General features: G+C 38.0%; 1 protein-coding gene and 1 long non-coding RNA gene across 2 annotated transcripts; one reads left to right on the forward strand and one right to left on the reverse strand.

The window, feature by feature from the left end:
• The first annotated feature begins 10,243 nt into the window (after positions 1 to 10,243).
• On the forward strand, positions 10,244 to 10,766 carry LOC135266821 (uncharacterized). Its single transcript, XR_010335014.1, has 2 exons — positions 10,244 to 10,321; positions 10,365 to 10,766. It is a non-coding gene; the product is annotated as an uncharacterized LOC135266821 (long non-coding RNA).
• Positions 10,767 to 11,929: 1,163 nt separating this feature from the next.
• On the reverse strand, positions 11,930 to 22,864 carry LOC135266816 (uncharacterized). Its single transcript, XM_064358114.1, has 3 exons — positions 21,535 to 22,864; positions 20,547 to 21,482; positions 11,930 to 15,330 (listed from the first exon to the last, which is right to left on the reverse strand). Exons 2-3 carry the CDS (start codon positions 20,582 to 20,584, stop codon positions 13,167 to 13,169), a joined length of 2,202 nt encoding a protein of 733 aa, XP_064214184.1. The 5' UTR covers positions 20,585 to 21,482; positions 21,535 to 22,864; the 3' UTR covers positions 11,930 to 13,166.
• Positions 22,865 to 23,116: the final 252 nt, after the last annotated feature.

Here is a 23,116-nt window from a genome sequence, read left to right on the forward strand (position 1 = left end):
ACTAAGTTATGAGCAATTTATTGACGTTAAATTTAATAATTCTTTAATTAACTATCATATTATTACTGTGAGGAAAAAAATTGCAACAGTTAATAATATTTGTTCTCTTAATTTTAAAAAACACCAATCAGACAAGGAAGGAAAAAAAATTACAATTTATGCATATTGTGCACATGAAAATTGTAAAGTGTTTATCATTAAATTGTCGCCAGAAAATCATGATATTATTGGAACCGTTTTTAGTAATACAGTAAATTATCGGCACGATAATCAAAAAAAGACAACTTTTGTGTGAAATTTTGAAAGACAGCTATTAGGAAATAAATTGCAGACATCGACTCCATTCATGACACGAGTTCGGGATACAAATTTTGTTCCCTCGGATCAAATTCGCGCAGGAAATTATGATAATATAAAATCCAAACATGTGTACAAAAAAATCAAGCCACAGACTCTTTCTAAATTAGATAGAGATACAGACGAATTTTTCGATCAGTATATTTATCGCGTTTTTGAGCCCCTAAGAGTGTATTTATTTAGTATTGAACAGTTAGAAATTATTAAACATGCTCTGTCTAAAACAAGTAATGGGTTTATACGTTTAATTTAGATGCAACCGGAAGTGTCGTCCATTCTCCCCCTGAGACAAAAAAACGTGTTTATTATTACGCTGGAGTGGTACACATGAAAGATAAAGAACTTGTTTGTCCTGTTTTCGAAATGATAACTTTCGAACATGATGGTTATTCTATTGGTTCACGGTTACAGGCTTTTGAATCATTTACTGTTAAAAGTAAAGTAAACAGCTAAAATGGCCCATTTTTTCTTATGTGGTTACCGATTTTAATTTAAGTTTCGCTTTTATTAACGCCATCACCACACAGTGGAATAAAATGGATGATATTAGTGTATACTTAAATAATGTATACGATTATATAACATCAGAAAGGATTGTTCGACCAAAAATCACTTTAAAATTATGTTGCGCTCATTTTATGAAACTAATAACAAATGACATTAACAAGATTTACGGTAACAATAAAACTCAAAAAAAATTTTTCAAACATTCTATAGCAGCTGTTTTTATGAAAACATCTTTACTTGAAGTAGAGAAGTGGTTCAAAAGGTTTTAATTACTTCAAAAGAATTTTTAGATCTGGATGGGAAATTAAGCAATGTAATAAGCAAAATGTTTGATACATTAAATAATAGTAAAGATCTAGAAGATATAAATGAGGAAACTGAAACCGAAACTGAGGATACCGAAATTTCCTTATACGCTTAATCAAAAAAGCAAGTATTATAGACAAGATAAGAAAATGATTAATAGTGCAATAGATTCAGATAATATCAATATATTCTACAATCCTCTGATTTTAAATGTCATTTTAAAAAAATATTTACCAATTTTATCTCTTTGGTCAAATATTTATTCAAATTTGCATGATAGCATTGAAAGATTTAGCAATGCGCCTGTCGAAAATTGGTTTTGTCAGGTGAAAAATAATATTTTGAAGCCAACTGGACTAAGACTTCGCTGTACTAGATTTATTCGAGCAGTTCGAGAAGTTGTCTTGAATAAATCAAAAGAATGTGCACTTAATATAGATAAAAATCAATGTGCTATCTTAATGAAAAAATGATTACAAACAAAAAATATTGATTTAGGGTTACAATCAGAAGAAAACTGGAACAAAAAATTAATCCGATTAAATCCGCTAAGGAAAAACCAATTAAAAAAATTCACCTTCCCGTTTCAAAATTCAATTCCAAAGCAAAAGATATTAAAAACGTAGATTTTTATAAAAACAATTTAATTCGAGATGACAAGTACTATACATTGGGAAATTTGGGCGTCAATTACGTTGTAGGATATTATTCCAATGCCCATCCAATGAAAGAACTTTACCTTGAAGATTTTGAGGCTTTGGGAAATTTTAAAAATATTAGAAAAATGTGTATATCAAATTTTCTTATGGACAAAAGTCTTCATGTTTTATATAGAAAAAATCAACATAAAGACACTGTTCGTATCTTGACAACGCATGAAACATTATCGATTTTTGAAAACACTTGTCCAAAACTTACTCACACACTAGAAGGTTGTTGCCTTTGTTAATAAATCAAAACCATTGGTGCTTTGTGATAAAACACTTTGATAAAAAAAACATTTAGTTTCATTAACCCACTCAAAATAAGCAACCTTAATCAAACTGAAACATACTTAAAAAAAATTATTAGGAATTAGAGCACCAAGGCGATTTTCTTTTACAAATTGGAGATGTAATATTTTTAAACATCCTCTTCAAAAAAATACTTACGACTGCGGTGTTTATGTTTTATTATTTGCAGAAAAATTTATAAATGAGCAAAATCCAGATTTGTATTCATGTTATGAACCAGAAGAATTTCGAATCATTTTAAGAAATTTGTTATTAGAAATGTCAGATGATATGGAAAATAGATGTTTGATTTGTGAGCAACTAAATTTAAATGTGACAACAGATTGGGTAGAGTGCGACCCTAAATTATCAGAACCTGTAGTTTATTTCTTTATTCTTTGTACCATATGATTCAATACGGGTGATTCAAAAGTGTCGGACAATCTGTTAAAGGACATCTGTCAAAGGTCAAAGGACATCAAACTGAATTGAAAGTTCCTATGGCAAAAAATTCTATTAGCCTATTTTCACGAGATACTGTTCTTTAAAGTTAAATTTTTCTGTTAATTTTTTGGTGCTTCAGATCATGTTTTTTGACTTTAGTTAATGCAAACGACACCTCTTGCAACAGATACCTGTTGAAAAAAAAAACACTAGTTAATGTCTTATGATGTACGAAACAATTAAAAAATTTGCAAATTCGACAATAAATTAAACTCGACGTCATAGGAAACAAAAGTCCAACAATCGATACGTTGCTAAGGAATACAAATAAAAAAATTTAAATTAAAGATTAAGTTGCTTGAAAAAAAAGTGACTTTATTGTTATGCTTAATTGAACATCTTTTATCAGTTTATCACCATTCGAGAGTGTGTCCGCACTTTTGAATCACACTGTCTTATACCTAATTTCTAATAAGTGATGGCTATGAAAAACAAAAATTATGACAACGTGGGTGTAATTTCAATTTTTGGTCTAATAAATTGTATGAGATTTGTCATTAATTCACAAAAAGTAGCGCTGAGCTTGCTTTACACTGATTTGAAATATGTACTTTCTGTGTCAAAACTATAGAAATATAGAACTAAAAAATACATTTTATCAATCTTATTAAAAAAAAATCAGTAAAATGCGATGTTAGCATTTCCGTAATTTTGCAACAGGGAGTTATCATTGAATACCACTGAGAGTTAGCTGCATAGTTAAGCAACACTGACGCTGGTCATTCCTTGGAAGGGTGACCAGATAATGTCCATTTTTGTCATTTTTAGGTAGAGAAAAATGACAACAAACTTAAATCAAACTCTCAAACGTCAGTCATAATGAGTAATGACAATAAAGCGTGGCTTACATTGGCATTTTCGGAATTGACATAAATTAAATTATCAAACCTTCAGTTTGAAATATGTCAACCTTCTATTAATAATATAAAATATTTTTTTAGTACTATTTCTTTATGTCGACGCATTTAACCCATTCCACGTGAAAGCCCATTAAATACTCTACCTTTCCTGAACATTTCAACCATCTAAAAGTTTGGGAAGACATCCAACCCTCAGTTTGAAATATGTCAACCTTCTATTAATAATATTAAATATTTTTTTTAGTACTATTTCTTTTTGTCGACGCATTTAACCCATTCCACGTGAAAGCCCATTAAATACTCTACCTTTCCTGAAAATTTCAAGCCTCAGTTTGAAATATATCAACCTTTTGTTAATAATATTAAATATTTTTTTTAGTACTATTTCTTTTTTGTCGACGCATTTAACTACTATTTCTTTTTGTCGACGCATTTAACCCATTCCACGTGAAAGCCCATTAAATACTCTATCTACCTTTCCTGAAACTTTCATCCCTCCAGAAGTTTGGGAAGACATCCAACCCTATTAACAACTTTCAAATAATATTTTTGAAGAAGAAATTAACGAATAATTATCTTATTTAGGTGGAATCTGCCCCCTAAATATTTGGGTAGCTTGCCCTTCTCGTTTTTGTTCTGCCTTTATTAGGTGATTTCACCTTTTTGTGTCAACTAGTCAACTACCTACATCCCCCATTGCTTTCAAAGATACAACAAGTTTGAAATTGCATTTACTTTATTTTTTTAATAATAATACACTTTAATTTTAAAAGAAAATGAGGAAATATTTTATTTTCTTATAATTTGTTAGAAACTTGGCAATGTCGCAAAGTGCTGAAAACGCACATCCGTGATTTGACTGGTCCGCTGCAAATTTCATGGTGCTAGCTCCTTCTACAGTGCTATCGTCAACGTAATGCTTTTCAATTATTTTCCTCAAAAACGGTTGAGCTTTGGTTAAAATAAAGAAATATGGGTCACCTATTTTGTTGTTGGCTATCCATATAAAAATTTTCATTTTTTAGTATAAGGCCGTTTTCACACGACGCGATTTCGATACCATTTATAGCGAGCTATAAATGATAGCAATATCGCGTTGCGCCAAAAATACGTGTCTTCAGATTAGCCTTTTTCACACACAGGCGATACCATAAAAGCTATAGTAGCGCCGACGCTATATGGCTGGAACAAGCGATTTGTTCTACTGAAATCGCGCCATTTCGTACCATTTTCTTATCGCCGCAATTCTAGTAACCAATGTAAGTTTATGCATGTCTTTGAGACCATTCTGGCCTTTACCCCTTATGCAACCAACATTTCGACACCTTTTTTCCTTTTTCATTTAACGCGCCAAGCATTAAATATTTAAATTATTTTCTTCGTCAAAAATCTCACAACGTTTTAAATACAAGTTGAGAAGCTTCTCTGCGTCACTTTTCGACCCTCGAAGAGACGATTTTACCCAGCCACCGGATGTGAAACAAAAGAGCAGGTAGCGAGGGCCTGAAAAACACCACATTCCTCAAATTCCAAGGGGAGAAAGCTGATTCCAGATGGCGGACTTTTCTATTGTTTTACCCTTATTAAATCGTTATTTCTCTGCATTGCCAACTAGGGAAAAACCTAATCTAAATCAAAATCACAAGAGGAAGCCCTAAGCTCGAAATCGCCGATCTTCGATACCGCTCGAGGTAAATATCAATTCATCCCCATTTTATATCAAACATAATCGTCACGGATTGAATCAAACCTGAAAACTTCATACAAGATACAACCCCAAACCTCATTCAGCATAAAATACGAGAGAATTATCAAGAATTAAGCAGAATAAACCCGAAGAAAGCTCCATTATTCCACGTGGAAACGCTTTTATTAATTAATTGGCGATTGAGTACCAAAGACGTCGATTCTATCACATCTCGACATCATCCAGAGACTTTTGCAAACTTCCTGTCAATCCTTCGAAAATATTGACGCATTGTTTATCAACTTTAAACAATATTTCTTGTTAGTCAGGTTGGCCACAGATCCAGTGACGTCACGCAACCCCTATAAGTAGTTGCCGCTTGGAAGAGGAAAATCAGATAGTGTTTGTACGTCTTTTCGGAGACAACGCTTGCACTCGTCTCACTGCTCTAGTTGAGCTTCTTTGTCTTCGACGGGTTGAGTCAACTAGCTTTGCGTTCCAAACTCATTTTTTCCACCGACTGGTCGGAAAGACTGTTTGGAGTAACTCCTGGTGCTGGATGTAAATCCTTGGCAGCTTCTTTGTCTCCGACGGGTTGAGCGCCAACTTCACATAAAGGATTGATTCAGTTACCAACTTAATTCAGGTGCAGCTTCTTTGTCTTCGACGGGTTGAGCGCACCAGCCGCGAGTTTTGTTGAGCTTCTTTGTCTGCGACGGGTTGAGCCAACTAACTCGCGAAGCCGATCAATCTTTCCCGCCGACGGGTTGGAAAGATTGATTGAGAAATAGTCTCCTGGAGTTGAACGAAAATCTTAGGCAGCTTCTTTGTCTCCGACGGGTTGAGCGCCAACTTCACATAAAGGATTGATTCAGTTACCAACTTAATTCAGGTGCAGCTTCTTTGTCTTCGACGGGTTGAGCGCACCAGCCGCGAGTTTTGTTGAGCTTCTTTGTCTACGACGGGTTGAGCCAACTAACTCGCGAAGCCGATCAATCTTTCCCGCCGACGGGTTGGAAAGATTGATTGAGAAATAGTCTCCTGGAGTTGAACGAAAATCTTAGACAGCTTCTTTGTCTCCGAGGGGTTGAGCGCCTCTTCAAAAGATGAGATTGGTTCAACTTTCAGCTGGGGTTTTTCACCATGGCAGCTTCTTTGTCTGCGACGGGTTGAGCGACAAACGGTGAAATGTACTTCGAGAGATACCTCCAGGTCTCAAAGAGACAAACTCTTCGTCACACACACCAGGATCACCATCTTCAACGGTTGGAAGTCTCAGGGGAGGATCTTTATCTAACTCTTTTCTTTTTCAGAGCGTTAATTAATCCTTTCTTTTTACAGGGCGTTAATTAATCTTTTCTTTTACAGAGCGTTAATTATTCTTTTTTCCACAGGGCGCGAACTTAACCCTTTCATGCCATTTATTTTAGTTTTACCAGACTTTCGCTTACTGTAAAAACACTTAACTTTGGCTAGGAGGACGTGATATGTACGTGTTGAATTTGACGAGAGCTCTTTTGCTTAATTAAAACAAACTGTTGATTACAAAGGCTTAATTTGGCTGCATGTTTGAGTAGTAACTATCTTTCTGTCTCCCTTTGGAACTTGCCATCACACTAGGGAAAAAGACCTCGGCAGTCCCAGTGAGTGCAATGGCCCAACTACAAAATATGTCAATTTAAAAGAGAGCCTAGCTTTTCCCCCGGGGCTTGGGGAGAGATGTATACCCAAGGTTAGGGAATGGAGAGCACGCGGTGGTCGGAACATCTGGGAGTCCCTCTTGCAACCGTCTTTCTAGAATCACCAGGTTGGGTCCGAGTAATCAACTTTGCATTCAAATTTCCCGCTCAGTTCTCCGAGATTCAATACTCGTTTAGCTGGTTGCCTAGGTATAGTGTTTAACTTGTTGTCTATACTCACTTCTGAATTGTATAACGTGTTGCATACTACCAATGACTAAATTTAGTGAATAAACATTTTGGGTCGAACTTGCGTTTTCTTTTCCCAAACACACAGTGCTTGAAATAACGAATCTCCAAATCTACACGACAACGTAGCGGTCCTCCAAACAATCTCTAGACAATCACCTCAAAACTAAACATTTTGACAAGGCCAGACCCCCGAACGGTTACATCTTCACACGTCTTACCATAATTGTGGCGATTTATTTCAGTGCAATAAAAGCAGTGTTGCCTGTTGTAACGATGGCCAAGAAAACCAAGTACACATTTGATACGTTAAATCTCATTGAGGTAATAGAAGAACGTCCCTGTCTTTGGGATAAGACAATCGAAGATTATATAGACAGAAATGCCGATTTCTTTGCAAAGGCTGTCTTTGCTTAGTCCTTTTTCTTCGTTGATGTATCAACATACATAATAAAATTTTACGTTTATTCTCTATGACTAGTACTGAAACAAACAGCTATCAAACAGCGGAATTACGGCAACACCAAAAACTACGCGAAATTGTATGGTACCCAAATATCGTTGTGTGTGAAATCGGTAATTTTTTACTTTAACTACTTCTGGATTTTCAAGCTGAAACTTACGCCAAACGATTCCTCTGAGTGCCCTGATGACCGTACACTATGAATTTTCTTGTGCAAATTAAAAATAACATTAGAAAAATAATTTTTATTTTCACTCATTTCACTTGAATCGCCATTTTTGTTGATTTTAAGGGATACAACGTTTGCCACCAGGGTGTGCATGCGTTGCGTGTGTTTATTTCTGATTGGTTGTTATTGTTTAGCTTCAACAGGTAAGAATCGCACCTGCGTGTTTGTTATGATTATAACACCTTCGGGTATTCCCAGAATGAATTTAAATGACGTATTATACCTTTTTCATTAAAAAGTAGGTGTATTTTTTCATATTTTGCAATTTGAATTTATGTCTCTGTGCTCTGATTGGCTGATTGACGGAAGTGGGGATGCATTCCCGCATTTCCCTTCATGCAATTTACCAACAACACCACTCCATTACTATTTTACTTACTAGTGGTGAACAAGGTATTTTTTTGTGAGTGCTACGTTCTCGAGGTTAATTTACCAATCGTGGTGTATATTTCCTTTTAGTTAGCTGGGGCGCAGCCCCAGCCTCCGATCACGAACTGTACGGCACCCTAGCTCCATAAAAAACACTATTCCACGTGTCGAGTTCCACGGTTTCGAGTTTAATTGTTCGTGGGGTTTGTTTATTTTTAGTTTGCTGGGGCGAAGCCCCAGCCTGTACCCTACGAGCTGTACGCGCTGTAGCTCCATAAAAATCACTATTCCACGTTTCGAGTTCCACGGTTTCGAGTTTAATTGTTCGTGGGGTTTGTTTATTTTTAGTTTGCTGGGGCGAAGCCCCAGCCTGTACCCTACGAGCTGTACGCGCTGTAGCTCCATAAAAATCACTATTCCACGTTTCGAGTTCAACATTTTCGAGTTTAATCGTCCGTGGGGTATGTTTATTCTTAGGTCGCTGGGGCGAAGCCCCAGCCTGCGGGCTATCATCTGTAGGCGCCTTGCCTCATTTATAGTTACATTTACGGTTAATATCATTTATTAGAGTGTTAATAAAATTTAAAAAGTCTAGGTCAAGGTCATTCAAAGTCGAATTTATCGAAAACGGGGCATTTGCACAAACTTTCATGGACATATCTTTGATCTAGAGGCTTTTTAAAACAAAATGCAAAAAAAAATTTTCAAAAATCCAGAAGTAGCTAAAGTAAAAATTTACCCTATTAATTACTGCACATTATATTTAACTCGTCTTCATGGGATTTTCAATTACATCCCAACAACCGTTATCATCTCCAAGTCTTCATCTCCTAAACATCAAGAAATTCCCTTATTAGAGAAGTTTGTGTGATCCTTCTTGGTGTAATATGATTATATTAATATCTAGAAATCGCAATTAATTGTTGTATAGACACCTTTCAGTAACGTTTACCTTAATTTGCCTTAAGTTGATTCATCCTTCATTAAAAGACTGTCATTCACACTATACACTAGATTCAAATAAAAGATCCATATAAAAGTAGAGATGTTTGATCACAAAAACATCCAAAAAATCACGTTAAATCGTTTTTTGAAATCTTTAAAACAATCAAAACAAAATGTCGCCAAAAACCGCAACGACAGCAAAATAATCGGCTGTTGATAAATCAAAGAATTAAAAAGAGAATTGTGCGCACGTCGATTATTTTTAAGAACCTTCTTTACTATTAGCAAAATGTGTGACAGATTCCTTTAAATTTACAGATTTCTTTGCAACTGGCGCGACCTCTAAGCTGGAGTGCACGAACTATTTTAGTCGTTTCCCCCCTTTGCCCCACCCCTCCTAGTGAACACATAATTTGTATACACTTTCAGGGGCCTGACCATATATCAATATCATTTAGACTGGGCAAGGTGAGATTTGTTTTAAAGCCAACATGTGCAGGTGGGGCAAGGGGAAATGAGGTTTGGTACGTGAATTTGACCCATAGGTACCCCTTCTCTGATTGGTTCATTCAAAATATATCCAAGTGTTTCGTTAATATTTGTCAAACTTCGTGCTTCACGATTGTGATTAATGGGAAAAATTGTGAATTTTAGGCTTAAATTTACCTGTGAATGGGTAAAATTTGGTTCTTGCGTCGAAATATACAGGAGAAAGTTTCCACAAGAGCTTATTCATCGGTAATGTCATCCGCAGGCCCCTGAAAGTGTATACAAATTATGTGTTCACTGGGTGGAGTAGGGCAAAGGGGGGAAACGGCTAAAATAGTTCGTGCACTCCAGCTTAGAGGTCGCGCCAGTTGCAAAGAACTCTGTAAATTTAAAGGAATCTGTCACACATTTTGCTAAAAGTAAAGGAGGTTCACTTAAAAATAATCGACGTGCGCACACTTCTCTTTTTAATTTATAAACACCCGATTATTTTGCTGTCGTTGCGGTTTTTGGCGACATTTTGTTTTAATGTGTTTTAAAGACCTTAGAAAACGATTTAACGTGATTTTTGGATGTTTTTGTGATCAAACATCTCTACATTCATATGGATCTTTTATTTGAATCTAGTGTATAGTGTGAATGACAGTGTTTTAATGAAGGATGAATCAACTTAAGGCAAATTAAGGTAAACGTTACTGGTCTATACAACAATTAATTGCGATTTCTAGATATTAATATAATCATATTACACCAAGAAGGATCACACAAACTTCTCTAATAAGGGAATTTCTTGATGTTTAGGAGATGAAGACCGTCCTTGGAAATGATAACGGTTCTTGGGATGTAATTGAAAATCCCATGAAGAGGAGTTAAATATAATGTACAGTAATTAATAGGTATATCATAATAATAAATAAATTTATTGTAGTTGCGAAGCTAGTATTTTGTGAAAGCAGGGAGTTTAGGACTTGCTATGGTTCAAGGTTATCAAATTCGCCATGTCCCTCTATGTCTTAATCTTTTATGTTGTTTTACACAATGTTATAACGCTTATGCCTGTTAAAAAAACAAGGTTTGTCCTTTTTGTGATTGCTTAATTTAGAAACTAAGCGAAAAAACGTATTCTACAAGTATCATACAAGTTAATCAATATTAAAGCCTACTATTATTATAAATTTAAATGATTACATGGTAGTTTTAATCAGTTAACTTCCAGTTATAGTGATGTATATCAGATATGTGGCTTTTTATTTAAAATAATTTTATCACACTTGTAATTCTCTTGTGTTTGAGTAATTTACTAATAAGTATGATGCAATCGAGATCACTTTTAAAAAATTTCAAAACTTATCAAGAACTTTGACATCAAACTGTTAAAGTACGTGTTAGGGCCGCTTTTACAAACGTCCGTAAACCTTATAACCGCGAATAAATTTCGAAAAATAGTTGTTTAAATTTAGCCTTAGGGACTTAAAAATTGGACTATTGTCAAAGGTTACAAGCAAAATTTTGATATTTTTTTGCTTTTCTGAACAGTCTGTAGACAAGTAATCAAACCAACAAAACTGATGTATTTATACAGACTGATCCCGAAATACTGTGTCTGTTAGCAATCTGAATTCAAATTTTAAAGGATACCAATAGTGTACACTTTCAGGTAACAATTCAATAATTTAATCTGATGCCAACATACTCAGTTTCTCTGGATCATTGTGTATATTTAGACAATGTATTTACATATATTATTACATCTGAGAATGTTTATGAAGAACAATTCGAGTTAAATTAATTTTGCCTATACATTCCAGCACGTTATTATTTTTTTAATAAATTTTTATTGGATAGACTTTGTTTCATTTTATTAAGCGATGTTAAATGTTTTTGTGATATTGCAACTGTTACAGATGCTTTTTTATTAAAATGTCTCGTAACAGTGCATGAGTCAGAAACATTTAACATTTATAATTCTTTAAATTTGGAAAATAAATAAAATGACCTGTTTGAATTTCCCGCTATTATCGAATTAGTTCGTTCTCTCAGGGTTAGGTAACGCTTTCGCGAAAAAACTAGGGGTAGACAGAGAGATTCGCTTCTTCCTCTCTCTTATTCTATGGTCATCCGTAAGTAAGAAACTACTCGTGTTTGCCCTCAGAGTTTAAAAAGACTAAGGTGATCGCCATTTTAAAAAAGGGAAAACCTCCACAAGAAGCATCTAGTTATCGGCCCATTTCTTTGCTGAGTGTATTGTCACGTGTGTGACGGGGTGGACAGGGGACAATAATCAAAACGGAAGTTTTCTTTCGTAAGAGTCTATATTTAACTACCAAACTAACACTAATGTGATGTAAAGATTTACTTACATTCTAGTCGCTATAAAGCTCTTCATGGCACCGACCATATGTCACCCTTTGTCACTTTCCACTGCCTATCAACGAATGAATGAATTCTACGTTTCTCTACGGCGACCCCGTAGTTCGAACCACCGGAAGGCTGACTTAGCTATTGCTCATCGGAATTCGCAAATTCCGATATCAGCAATAGCTTGCAACCTCGCTAGGGTGTTCGACCTAAGAGGAAGCTCAACTTCCCGTTGGTGACATATGCCCGGCCCTTCAAGATTGTCGTCTCGACAATTTATTTCCTATTCTAACCTATCAGTTACAATTCTAAGTTCTGCCAACAACCCACAACCACGTTATCCTCACTTCTCAAGAAACATCCCTTATGCCACCTGATGTTTTGGAAGGGGTCTTCTTTCTTCCCAGAATGGACCAGGAAGGCTTTCAGATCAGCGTAGGTGAACCAGGGTTCCTCATGTGTGGTGGGTGGTCCATCTCTTTGGGGCGTACTTCTCGAACGACCTGATGATGACTTGGGGCTCGTCCTCTACGGTGTTGACCCTTTCAGGTTACAGTCAGTAACTGTTTCTACGCCTTTGTTTGTTCCCAATGGGTACGACGGCAATACGTCACAGAGTCGGGACTTCCAGCTTGTAGCTTGGTTTAGGAAGTCCTCCACTTCATGTTATTTTGAGTTTTTGACTGACGTTTTCTCCTATCCCCCCGGTTCTACGGCTACCTGCCTCTCCTTCAGCTCTCCCTGTCCGACCGCTCTGTCTTTGGTTTGTGAGGCTCTTCTCGTGGGCGTTGGGCAGAAGAAAAAAAAACAACAATTACAAACAATCCTTAACCTATTTACATCTATCAGAGTCACTGACTCTACTACATTACATGATTCTTGACCTAGATACTACATATTATTACTATTTTGCTGACAAGTCCGAACTAAGTCGAGTTAGTTCGACCTTGTCAGGTATCTTCTTTCATCCTTAGCCGTGACTGTGACCCAGATATTATTATCAACAGTCCGACCATGAACTATTTCTCGCTTTTTTTTTCCAAAAATTTCTTCCTTTTTTTTTTGTAACCCCATAATACTAGCTAGGTACCCTTATAAAATCTATTCCCCCTTTTGTTTGTCTTTCTCTATCTCCCATGACTCCCTTAATTTTGTGTTTGTTTTTTTTCTCTCTAGATTTCACTTACGTTGTGAATCATTACTTCACTCCTAGTTGGGAGTGGCTCCAAAGTCACTCTGGTCTTTTGACCTCTTGCCAAAGACAGCAGGCTTGCTTCATCCAGTTCGAGTCGTCCCTCCGACCGACTCTTTTCCCTGTGGTTCACTCTTGGCCTTGGAGAAAGTACTTCATTTTCCTCCGAACTCGCGCTACCTTCTTCTTCTCGAATTTTTGACCCTTGCCGAGAGTTTGCCTCTTTTGAATTTCTTTTTCTGCAGCACAACTTAATAATTTTTGCTAATACATAAATAAGAAAGGTTAATAATGCTATGTGCATGAGCACGAGAACCACTTGGTGTCCCAATTGGCTCTCCTCACCCCAAGCGTGCACTCCTGGAGTGGGAGCAATTATTATCCCTCCTGGATTCCTTTTTAACACCAAGTATGCCACGAACACTGACAGGACCGTGTTCCAAATCAGTAAAATCGTATCACCGTGCAAAGCGTATGTGGCGCTGAACTGATGGTCGATGTTATGATTATTCAGCTGTTCTCTTATCTCTTCCACTCGATTTGCTGTTGATGTCAGATTGAGATGGGGAACGGTGAGAGTCCAGTTCAAGTTGAGACATTGGCTTACGTTCGTAAATCTTAATTGGTCCTTCTGCCTAAATTCACCTAATACTAGTGAACCAAGCGAGGACCATATTGCCGGTATCACGTGGACTACGGATACTTCCTTCACTTCCTGCTCTATGCATGGGTATCTTTTTTCAATTAAGACTTCTTCCCTTGAAATAAGTGTACAATGACAGGGCACGTGAATTTTTCTTGCTCCCGGTTGAATTTTGTCGCTTGTAGGTCCGATTGTGGTTTCATGTGCGTCACAGCGAATACTGGCTTTTTCGTCAATATGAGTCATGATAAATATTTCGTCTTCGATCTCTGTGATAGTCAGTGCTTGTGATCTGTAGCATGTCATAGGACAATGGCTTCCTAATTCTTCGATTGACCCCCCTGAGATTAATTTTCTTACGCACGTCGGCCCATGAATCGAATCGGCCGAAAACCTCGGTAGGAAACACAATTTATTTTCAAAAGGTCGACAGTGGTGCAGGCTCACACCGGAGATTGTTCTCGTCTCTATTTTCTTCCCGTTCGAAATTGCGACATATGTGCTCTCATGTTGAATCCTGCAAGTGTGGTTGTACCAGGCGAAAGGTACACTGATTAACTCATACAGAGTCCAGGTGTAACCTTTTCTTCTAATTGGGATTCGTGCCTGTATGGTTATGTTTCCTCCAGTCAGCGTGCAATCACTTATCGGTAGCGTGTATAACATCCAGATGTTACTCATAGGAATGGCCAGTTCCTGCTCGTGTTGCTGGATGTGTAGGGCTAATTTCTGAAGGTCTTTTCTCAAAATTGCTGGTGGTAAGATGGTTTGAGGTATCAAGTGTTGTTTACAGGCGGTCGCAATTTCGTTTTCTTCCATCGTCCTTAAGTTGTTCAAGGTCCTTTTTAAATTTAGATAGGTGTTGTAGACCGCCGCTGTGATTAATTTTTCGTCCTCCTCCATGTGAATGTTGTTGTTGTTTGTCATGTCCATTGCCAGTTTTTCGATTATGTGCATCCTTTTCTCCACCTTTTCAAAAGCAGTCGCTGCTTCTTTTTGGTACGCTGCAAATTCGTGTGACTCCTTACCTATGTTTTTCAAGGTTTCGCTTAATCCTCGTTGGATTTCTTCCACGTGTTGTGCTAATTCGCCTTCTGTCATTGCCAACTTATTAAATTTTTGTTGTGTCGCAAACCCGCAACACCATTCGAATGAACTTGCTATGAAGTCCAGCGCCCTTTGAAATCTTCTGTTTGTTTGGTGGCCCGCTTTAACCTGACTGTCCACCATTTGTCCCAACATTGAACGTTCCCTCTCATAGATGGTCGAAAGTCTCCCCATCTCATCGATTATTTTACATCCGACTTTTCCTTCTCCTCTGCTACAATAGTTGATCGGGTTAATTTCACTTTCTGTCTTCATGTTTGACCTCCAGCTCGTCGAATAGGTAAGGGGAATGGTGGCTTCATAATTAATTGTCCCTGGTAACTTTTTCCAGTACACCCCTGTACTGATTTCGACTTCCTCTGCTAGAGACATGGTCATGGGAAGAATAAAAAATCTGCAAGAAGATACATTTTAATTTTTTAATTCATTATTTTCCTAAAACTACCCTTATCCCTTAATTAGTTTCTTAACCTATCTTACACACTATTAATTACACAGATTTTTTTTCACGGTCCCTGAGTCGGAGAAGTCCATGGGTCGTGATATTTCAAAATCCGACTGACGTGAACAACTTCGCGTTTTGGTTTCTTTTTCGTACCAAGCTCCAATTCGTAGTTGACATCACTTACTTTTTTCACCACTGTGTACGGCCCAAACCATCGGCACATCAATTTGGGACTTTTTCCTATTTTTCGCCTTGGTACGAACATCTTTACTTGTTCTCCCACTGAAAAGTCCACATGTCGATGAAAGGAGTCGTACCGGTCCTTGTCGTATCCTTGCCGTTTGGTGATATTTGCCGCCGCTTGCGCTTGAATTGCGAGCAGTTTTTCCCGAATTTCAATAATGTCCTTGTTCTCCACTTGCATTGCCAATAAATTTGCCTCCGTCGGCAATGTGGGAAGTCTTCCGAACAATACTAAATAGGGTGGGTACCCCGTAGTTGCCTGCACGCTTGTATTGTACCCGAACGTTGTGGGTTTTACGTATTCGTCCCAATCTCGCTGGTCAGTCCCGGTAAAAATGGCTAACATACCCGCTAATGTTTTGTTGTATTTTTCAACGAGTCCGTTTGTTTGTGGTCTGTACGCTGTTGTGTATAAGTCCTTCGCCACGCCCATTAATTTCAATAATTCGGTTACCATTTGGCTCCGAAACACTGTTCCCCTGTCACTCAAAAAACAACGCGGTGCTCCATAAATGGTAATTACATTTTCGAATATGAATCTTGAGACGCTCTTTGCTGAACCGTCCTTGATGGCTCCTGCAATTGCATATCTGGAAACATATTCTGTGCAGACAATTACCATTGTATTTCCTGACTGCGATTTGGGAAATGGTCCTAAGAGATCTACCGAAAGCATTGACCAAATTGTCCCCACAGGAATTGGTTGTAGCAATCCTGCTCCTTTTTTGAAATCTTCACCTTTTCGAGACTGGCAATCCGGACATCCCCTAACAAATTTTTCCACATCTTTTTGTTGTCCAGTCCAGAAGTACCTTTCTCGAATTTTTTCCAACGTTTTAGTTGTCCCTAAATGTCCGCTTAGTGGATCACTGTGGTGGTTATATAAGATTTCCCCTATTAAAGATTTTGGAATTGCGAGTAGGTGATCTCTTCCGACTTCGCGAGTGTTTTTCTTATATAGCACCCCATCTATAAGAGAAAAATTTTTTGCCCTTCTTCTTGTCCCTATTGGAATATTTGTGTCATTGTCGTTTTCCACTGCGGTTATTAATTCCTTTAGTTCATCGTCCTCTAGCTGAAGTTGTCTCAACTCGTCTGGTTCCACGAGGTAAGTTGGGATTTCTTCGCAATCGACCTCATCGGCTTCGTTCCCTTCGGCTACCGGATTCCTTGACAAGCAATCAGCATCCTTGTGTTTTGACCCGCTTCGATGAACCACGGTGTACTGAAATTCTGATAATTTTATGGCCCATCTTGCTAGTTTTCCAGTTGGATCTTTGATTGATTTTAACCAGCGAATTGCGCTATGATCTGTGACAATTTTTACGTGTCTACCGTGTACCAAATGTCTTAGGTATGATAGAGCCCACACGCACCCCAAACATTCTAATTCTGTAATTCCCAAGTTCCTCTCGTTCTTTGTTAGGCTGCGGCTAACAAAAGCGATAGGGTGGCTTTGTTGGTCTTCTCCCACCTGTAATAAAACTGCTCCGAGCCCCTGCAGACTGGCGTCCACTCTTAATTCGCAATCCTTGTTCGGGTCAAATCTTCGAAGAACTGGTGTTGTCGTCATTTTCTCCTTTAGCATGTTGAACGCCTGTTCCTGTTCCTTACTCCATTCGAATTTCAGTTTTCTTTTTGTTACTTCATGTAGTGGGCGAGCAATGGCTGAGAAATTCTTAATAAATTTGCGGTAGTAGTTGCACATTCCTAAAAATCGTTGAACCTCCTTGACTGATTTTGGCGTCGGCATATTTGCAATGCCGTTTATTTTATTCTGATCCACGCTGATGCCCTCAGCGTTCACTTTAAACCCTAGTATTTCGATTTCCTTTTTCAGATAATGGCACTTACTTGGTTTTAACGTCAGTCCTGCTTCTCGAAGCCTCTGAAATACCCTTTTTAATTTTTCGATGTGTTCCTCAACGGTCCTCGAAAAAATGATGATGTCATCTAAATAGATTAGGATGTCCTTCCACTTCATATCCGAAAAAAGTTTGTCCATAAGAGCTTGGAAAGTTCCTGGTGCGCAACAAAGACCGAATGGCATGACGTTAAATTGATACTGACCTTGACCCTGAGCGATAAATGCTGTGTACTCTTTACACTCTTCTTTGACAGCTACCTGCCAATATCCGCTTGTTAAGTCCAGGGTTGAGTAGTATTGACTGTCGTGCCCGATGTAGGTCATTACGTCGTCTATGTTGGGAATGGGATAGTTGCATTTCTTCGTCACTTCATTTAACTTCCGATAGTCGACGCAAAACCTCATTTTTCCGTCTTTTTTTTTCGTCAGTACCACTGGAAATCCCCACGGACTCGTGCTCGGCTCGATTATTTTGTTTTCCAACATTTCGTTAATTTGGTCGTTAATAATTTCGCGTTCTATGTGTGATACCCTGTATGGCTTACACTTGATGGGTTTGGCTCCTTGTACATTTATTTCGTGTTCTACTAAATTTGTTTTACCCAATTCTGACGTTGAGTTCGCAAAAATGTCCGAGAATTCCTGTAATAGTTTGTTTATTTTCTTTTTATCTGACTCCGGTAAACAGCTGTTTATGTTGTGGTCATCAGGTTTCACGCTGTGTTTCTTTATCGACGTGTACAAGAAAAATTTTTCGCCAAGTAGATCGCCCGCCTCCTCCTGTAACCATCCCAGTGTTGTTCCCTTATAAACACGAATGCAGTTGTTTGCTCTTGAAGTGAGTACTGTTTCAAGTTGATGGTTATTGGTTTTTTCTAATAAACCAATCAGCAGTCCCCTAGGTACCAAAAATCGTTCATTTTTTATGAATTCGCCATCTTTTCCGTCTTCCTGTTTGGCACTTGTCCCTAATTTAATTCTTACCGGGCGTCCAGGTCTGAGAACAACATCTGTCTGTGTCATCACTTTGATTTTCTTGATGTCGTCAGCGTTTTTCGTCTCCGTTTGTAGTACGGTAGTGTTTGTGTCATCACTCTTTGACCTATTTTCCGACTTCGTTCTTATCTTCACTCCTGCTCTCGGGAAATGGATCATTTTTTCCCCGTAGTTTATGATGACCTCTTCGCGCTTTAAAAATGCATCTCCTAAAATTACCGGACTTGGCAATTTATCAACTACGATTGCCTCGAATTCGAATTTCCTATTACCTAAATGTAGTTCAAAATTTGTCTTACCTAAGGTGGAAATTTTGTGGTTCCCTACCGTCCTTAAAAATAATCTATTCTTATCTGATAACTTATTCTCTACTAACTCTCTACTTACAAGATTATTACTACACCCCGTGTCTATTATGACGTCTACGTTCTTACCTCTATGATACCCCGTTATTAATAATATATTTGTCGGCGTCCCGGTTGTGAAAATGCTGTCGACTTGGACGACATCCGGACGCACGTCGGACGCCGTCCTTACTCTTTTCCCGCATAATTTTTTCCGTCGCTCCTACCTTCGTTCTTCTTCCTGTTCCGGCAGGCGGCCGCAAAATGTCCAGGTTTTCCGCAAACGAAGCATTTTTTCGTCTGGGGAGCCGGGTTCCTCTCGAAGTTCTTTCTTTCTTGATTTCTGCAAACCGATGCGTAATGTCCCGGTTTACCACAGGAAAAACAGATGGGTCTCCCGTCCTTGGTCCTAGTATTTGGGAATTGTTGTCGCCGATTTTCCCATTTCCGGTTTTCCTCGTGGCTGGTCCGTGACCTGTTCGCTTCCGTTTGCTGACGGTGCGTTCTGTCGTTCATTGTTACGAACGCACTGTCCGCTGAAATGTTGTTGATCAGCGACTTTTTCTTCACTTCGCTAATTTTGAAGACAAGATTTTTGATGTCTCTCTTACTCATCTCTGGGTCGCTAAACATCAAAAATGTTTCCGCTAACTGTGGCAGCAAACCCTCCTCGAAAAACATCCTGAATGTCGCATCCGACATTTGAGGGTCATATTCCTGTTGAAGCGACAATAACTCGAAATAATAGGATTTTATATCTTCATTCACTCCCTGTTTGCGGCTTTCAAACCTCATTCTTGCGTTTTTCGTGGAATTTCCTCGTCCGAATTCCTCTAGGAAGTCTGCCACTAGTTGCCTCCACGTTTTTGTAGCGTTTTGTGCTTCTCCTGTGTACTCATTGTACCAAACCGACGCCGCTTTTTCTAGGAAAATCGGAAGGTACGCAATTTTCAAGTTGTCGTCCCAAGCGTTCGCCAGTGCTACCCTATTGTATGTTTGTATGAAGGTATTTGGATCCACCGTGGCTGGATTGAAGGAAGGTGGCGACAAAAATTTTGGCGTTGCCGGGGTTTTGGCCGTAGCCAGAGCCTGGCGGATGGTCGTGTCGGCCATTACTTCGTTTTCTTCGTTCTTCGTCTCTTGTTTCTCTTTTGTTTCCTTGGTGCCCTTAACGCTTTCCTCGTTTTCGTCCTCTTCTCCTGACGACTCGTCGTGCTCTGTGTCCTTCCTTCTTTCAAGAATCGTCTCCAATTCCCTTACTGTTTTCCATGAACCTCCCGCTTGCACCACTATCTCTACGCTTCCGGTTGGGGGTACCGATTGCTGTCCAAAAATTTCGGTACTGCGAAATGGCGGTTTAAATTGCGCGTACTCGTGCTCCTTTGCCCGTCTTCTTGTCAGTGGCGGTTCCCTTTCTTCGCCCTTGGGCATTGACTCCTATTTTCGCTGACCCCTAACTTTTACGCGAACATATTGCCTCCTATCCACCGATCGTGCCGTCGGCGAATTCCACGTCACGGTAATTTTTCAATTATAAATCTTTCATACTAATACGAACTTCATTTTAAAATTCCGAAATCTTGGGGCGCCTCCACCATAATGTCACGTGTGTGACGGGGTGGACAGGGGACAATAATCAAAACGGAAGTTTTCTTTCGTAAGAGTCTATATTTAACTACCAAACTAACACTAATGTGATGTAAAGATTTACTTACATTCTAGTCGCTATAAAGCTCTTCATGGCACCGACCATATGTCACCCTTTGTCACTTTCCACTGCCTATCAACGAATGAATGAATTCTACGTTTCTCTACGGCGACCCCGTAGTTCGAACCACCGGAAGGCTGACTTAGCTATTGCTCATCGGAATTCGCAAATTCCGATATCAGCAATAGCTTGCAACCTCGCTAGGGTGTTCGACCTAAGAGGAAGCTCAACTTCCCGTTGGTGACAGTATGTTACAAAATTTTGGAGAAGATGATTTATCAACGCATCCTCCTCTTATTGAAGATATTCTTCCCTCTGAACAAGCTGGATTTCGACCACAAAGAAGTTGCTGTGACCAAGTCTTAGCTTTAACGACCCACATTGAATCTGGTTTCGAGAAACGCTTGAAAACTGGTGTTGTTCTTTTGGATCTCACTGCTGCATATGATACAGTTTGGAAGGATGGTTTAATACATAAACTTCATAAAGTTGTGCCTTGCAAGCGGATTGTCAGTCTTATCGAGAGCATGTTAACAAACAGAAAGTTTAGAGTTTTTGTTGGTGAAAAATCAAGCAAAGTCAAAACTCTCAACAATGGTCTTCCTCAGGGAGGCGTATTATCTCCATTACTCTTCAATGTATATACGAGTGACCTCCCTAAAACCTTTTCAAGAAAGTTTGTTTATGCTGATGATATCGCACTGACTTTTCAACATAAAGAATTTCATCGATTAGAGGAACAACTTTCCCAAGATGCTTCTGTATTGTGTGATTACTTCAAACAGTGGCGTCTATGTGTAAATCCATCAAAAACAGAAGTTTCCTGCTTCCATTTATCAAACTCTCAAAAAGAAAGGAAATTGAACGTCTCATTAAATGGAATACCACTTAAACATAACTTTCATCCAGTCTACCTTGGTGTCTCTCTTGACTGTTCGCTCACCTACAAGTTTCACCTTAAAAAATTAAGACAAAAACTGAAAACAAGAAACAACATTTTATTAAAGTTGGCCGGTTCGACTTGGGGTGCTAATGCTAAAACTCTTCGTGTTACGGCTCTTGCATTAGTATTTTCAACGGCTGAATATTGTAGTGCTGTTTGGATGAACAGTTCAATGAAGCTTATGGTAGTGAGATTTCACATTTGTCATCTACATGTGACTTCAGTGTTAAACTACAAGTGTTTTTGGTGTAATACAGTAATAGGACAGAATTCTCAGTTGTGTGGGAATAATTTCATAAACAGAATGACTGTTAAAATGTGGTATTTTAGTAGAGAGCGACAAATGATGTTTTATGATTCTGATGACTCATCAAGTAGCTGTGATAGTGGTATAGAATGTTAGTTAATAAAAGTAGAAATTAGATATAAACAACTTGTAACCTTAGATTAAATTAGTATCTAGATTGTTCTTTTGCTGTATGGATAAAAGTAAATAAATGAAGTAATATAATAAACAGACTTGTGATTCTCAACATAGTATTGATTCAACTCTGACAAAGAGAGGTTGGGGTCTAATAAATAAATTACCCATTGAATTACATATACCGGGTTATCAGTTTTGTGGTCCTGGAACCAAATTACGAATTGCACTTGGACATAGTGGTAGAAATAAATTAGATCAGACTTGTAAAGAACACGATATATCGTACGCCAACGAAACTAATTTGCAAAAACGACACGACGCAGATAAGTTATTATTAAGTAAAGCAGTTGACCGTTGAAAAGCAAAAGATGCATCGTTTGGAGAAAAAGCAGTTGCATTAGCAATTGCTGGTATAATGAAAGGCAAAGTAAAATTCGGAATGGGAGCTAAAAGTAAAAAGGGTAAAAAAAAGAAGACAAAAAAACAACGAGTTCTAGTTGCTCCTAAATATGGTGTTTTGTTACCATTCCTATTACCACTATCAGGTGCTCTAGGCGCTTTAGGAGGAGGAGCTGCAGGGATAGCGACTGCTGTAAATAAAGCTTCGGCAGATAAAAAAATGTTGGAGGAAACTATGCGGCATAATAAAGGAATGGAAATGAGTAGCGGTAAAGGTGTAGGAAAAACTAAAGGGAAAGGTCTTTACATTGGTCCATATAAATGGTATCAGAAAAAAACGTAAAATTACCACGTCACGCCCTCACTAATATTGATATAATAAAGTTTGCTCGTCTATTACAAATTCCAAATTTTGGAGGTGTATATATGAGTAATAAATTATCGAAAATTACAAAATTAAACATAAAAATGATACAGGAATTATAAATTTAGATGAAGAAAAAAATAGTGGAACTCATTGGACAGCATATGTAAAAAATAAAAATAATATATTATACTTTGATAGTATGGGCAATTTAAAACCTCCAACAGAGATTATCAATTATTTCAAAAGTGATAATAGTGGTAATAACATTACATACGAATACAATTATGATGGATATCAGAAAATGAGTTCATATAATTGTGGACAATTATGTTTAAAGTTTTTATATAGACACACATGCAAATTATAAGTTTAGTCGAATCAAAGATGCTGTTTGTATCATGCGTTCATTAAAAACCTTGGCTCAGTTGACTGTGCTTTAAATTT

The sequence above is a fragment of the Tribolium castaneum genome, chromosome 7, assembly GCF_031307605.1.
Source record: "Tribolium castaneum strain GA2 chromosome 7, icTriCast1.1, whole genome shotgun sequence".
NCBI classification, from domain to species: domain Eukaryota; kingdom Metazoa; phylum Arthropoda; class Insecta; order Coleoptera; family Tenebrionidae; genus Tribolium; species Tribolium castaneum.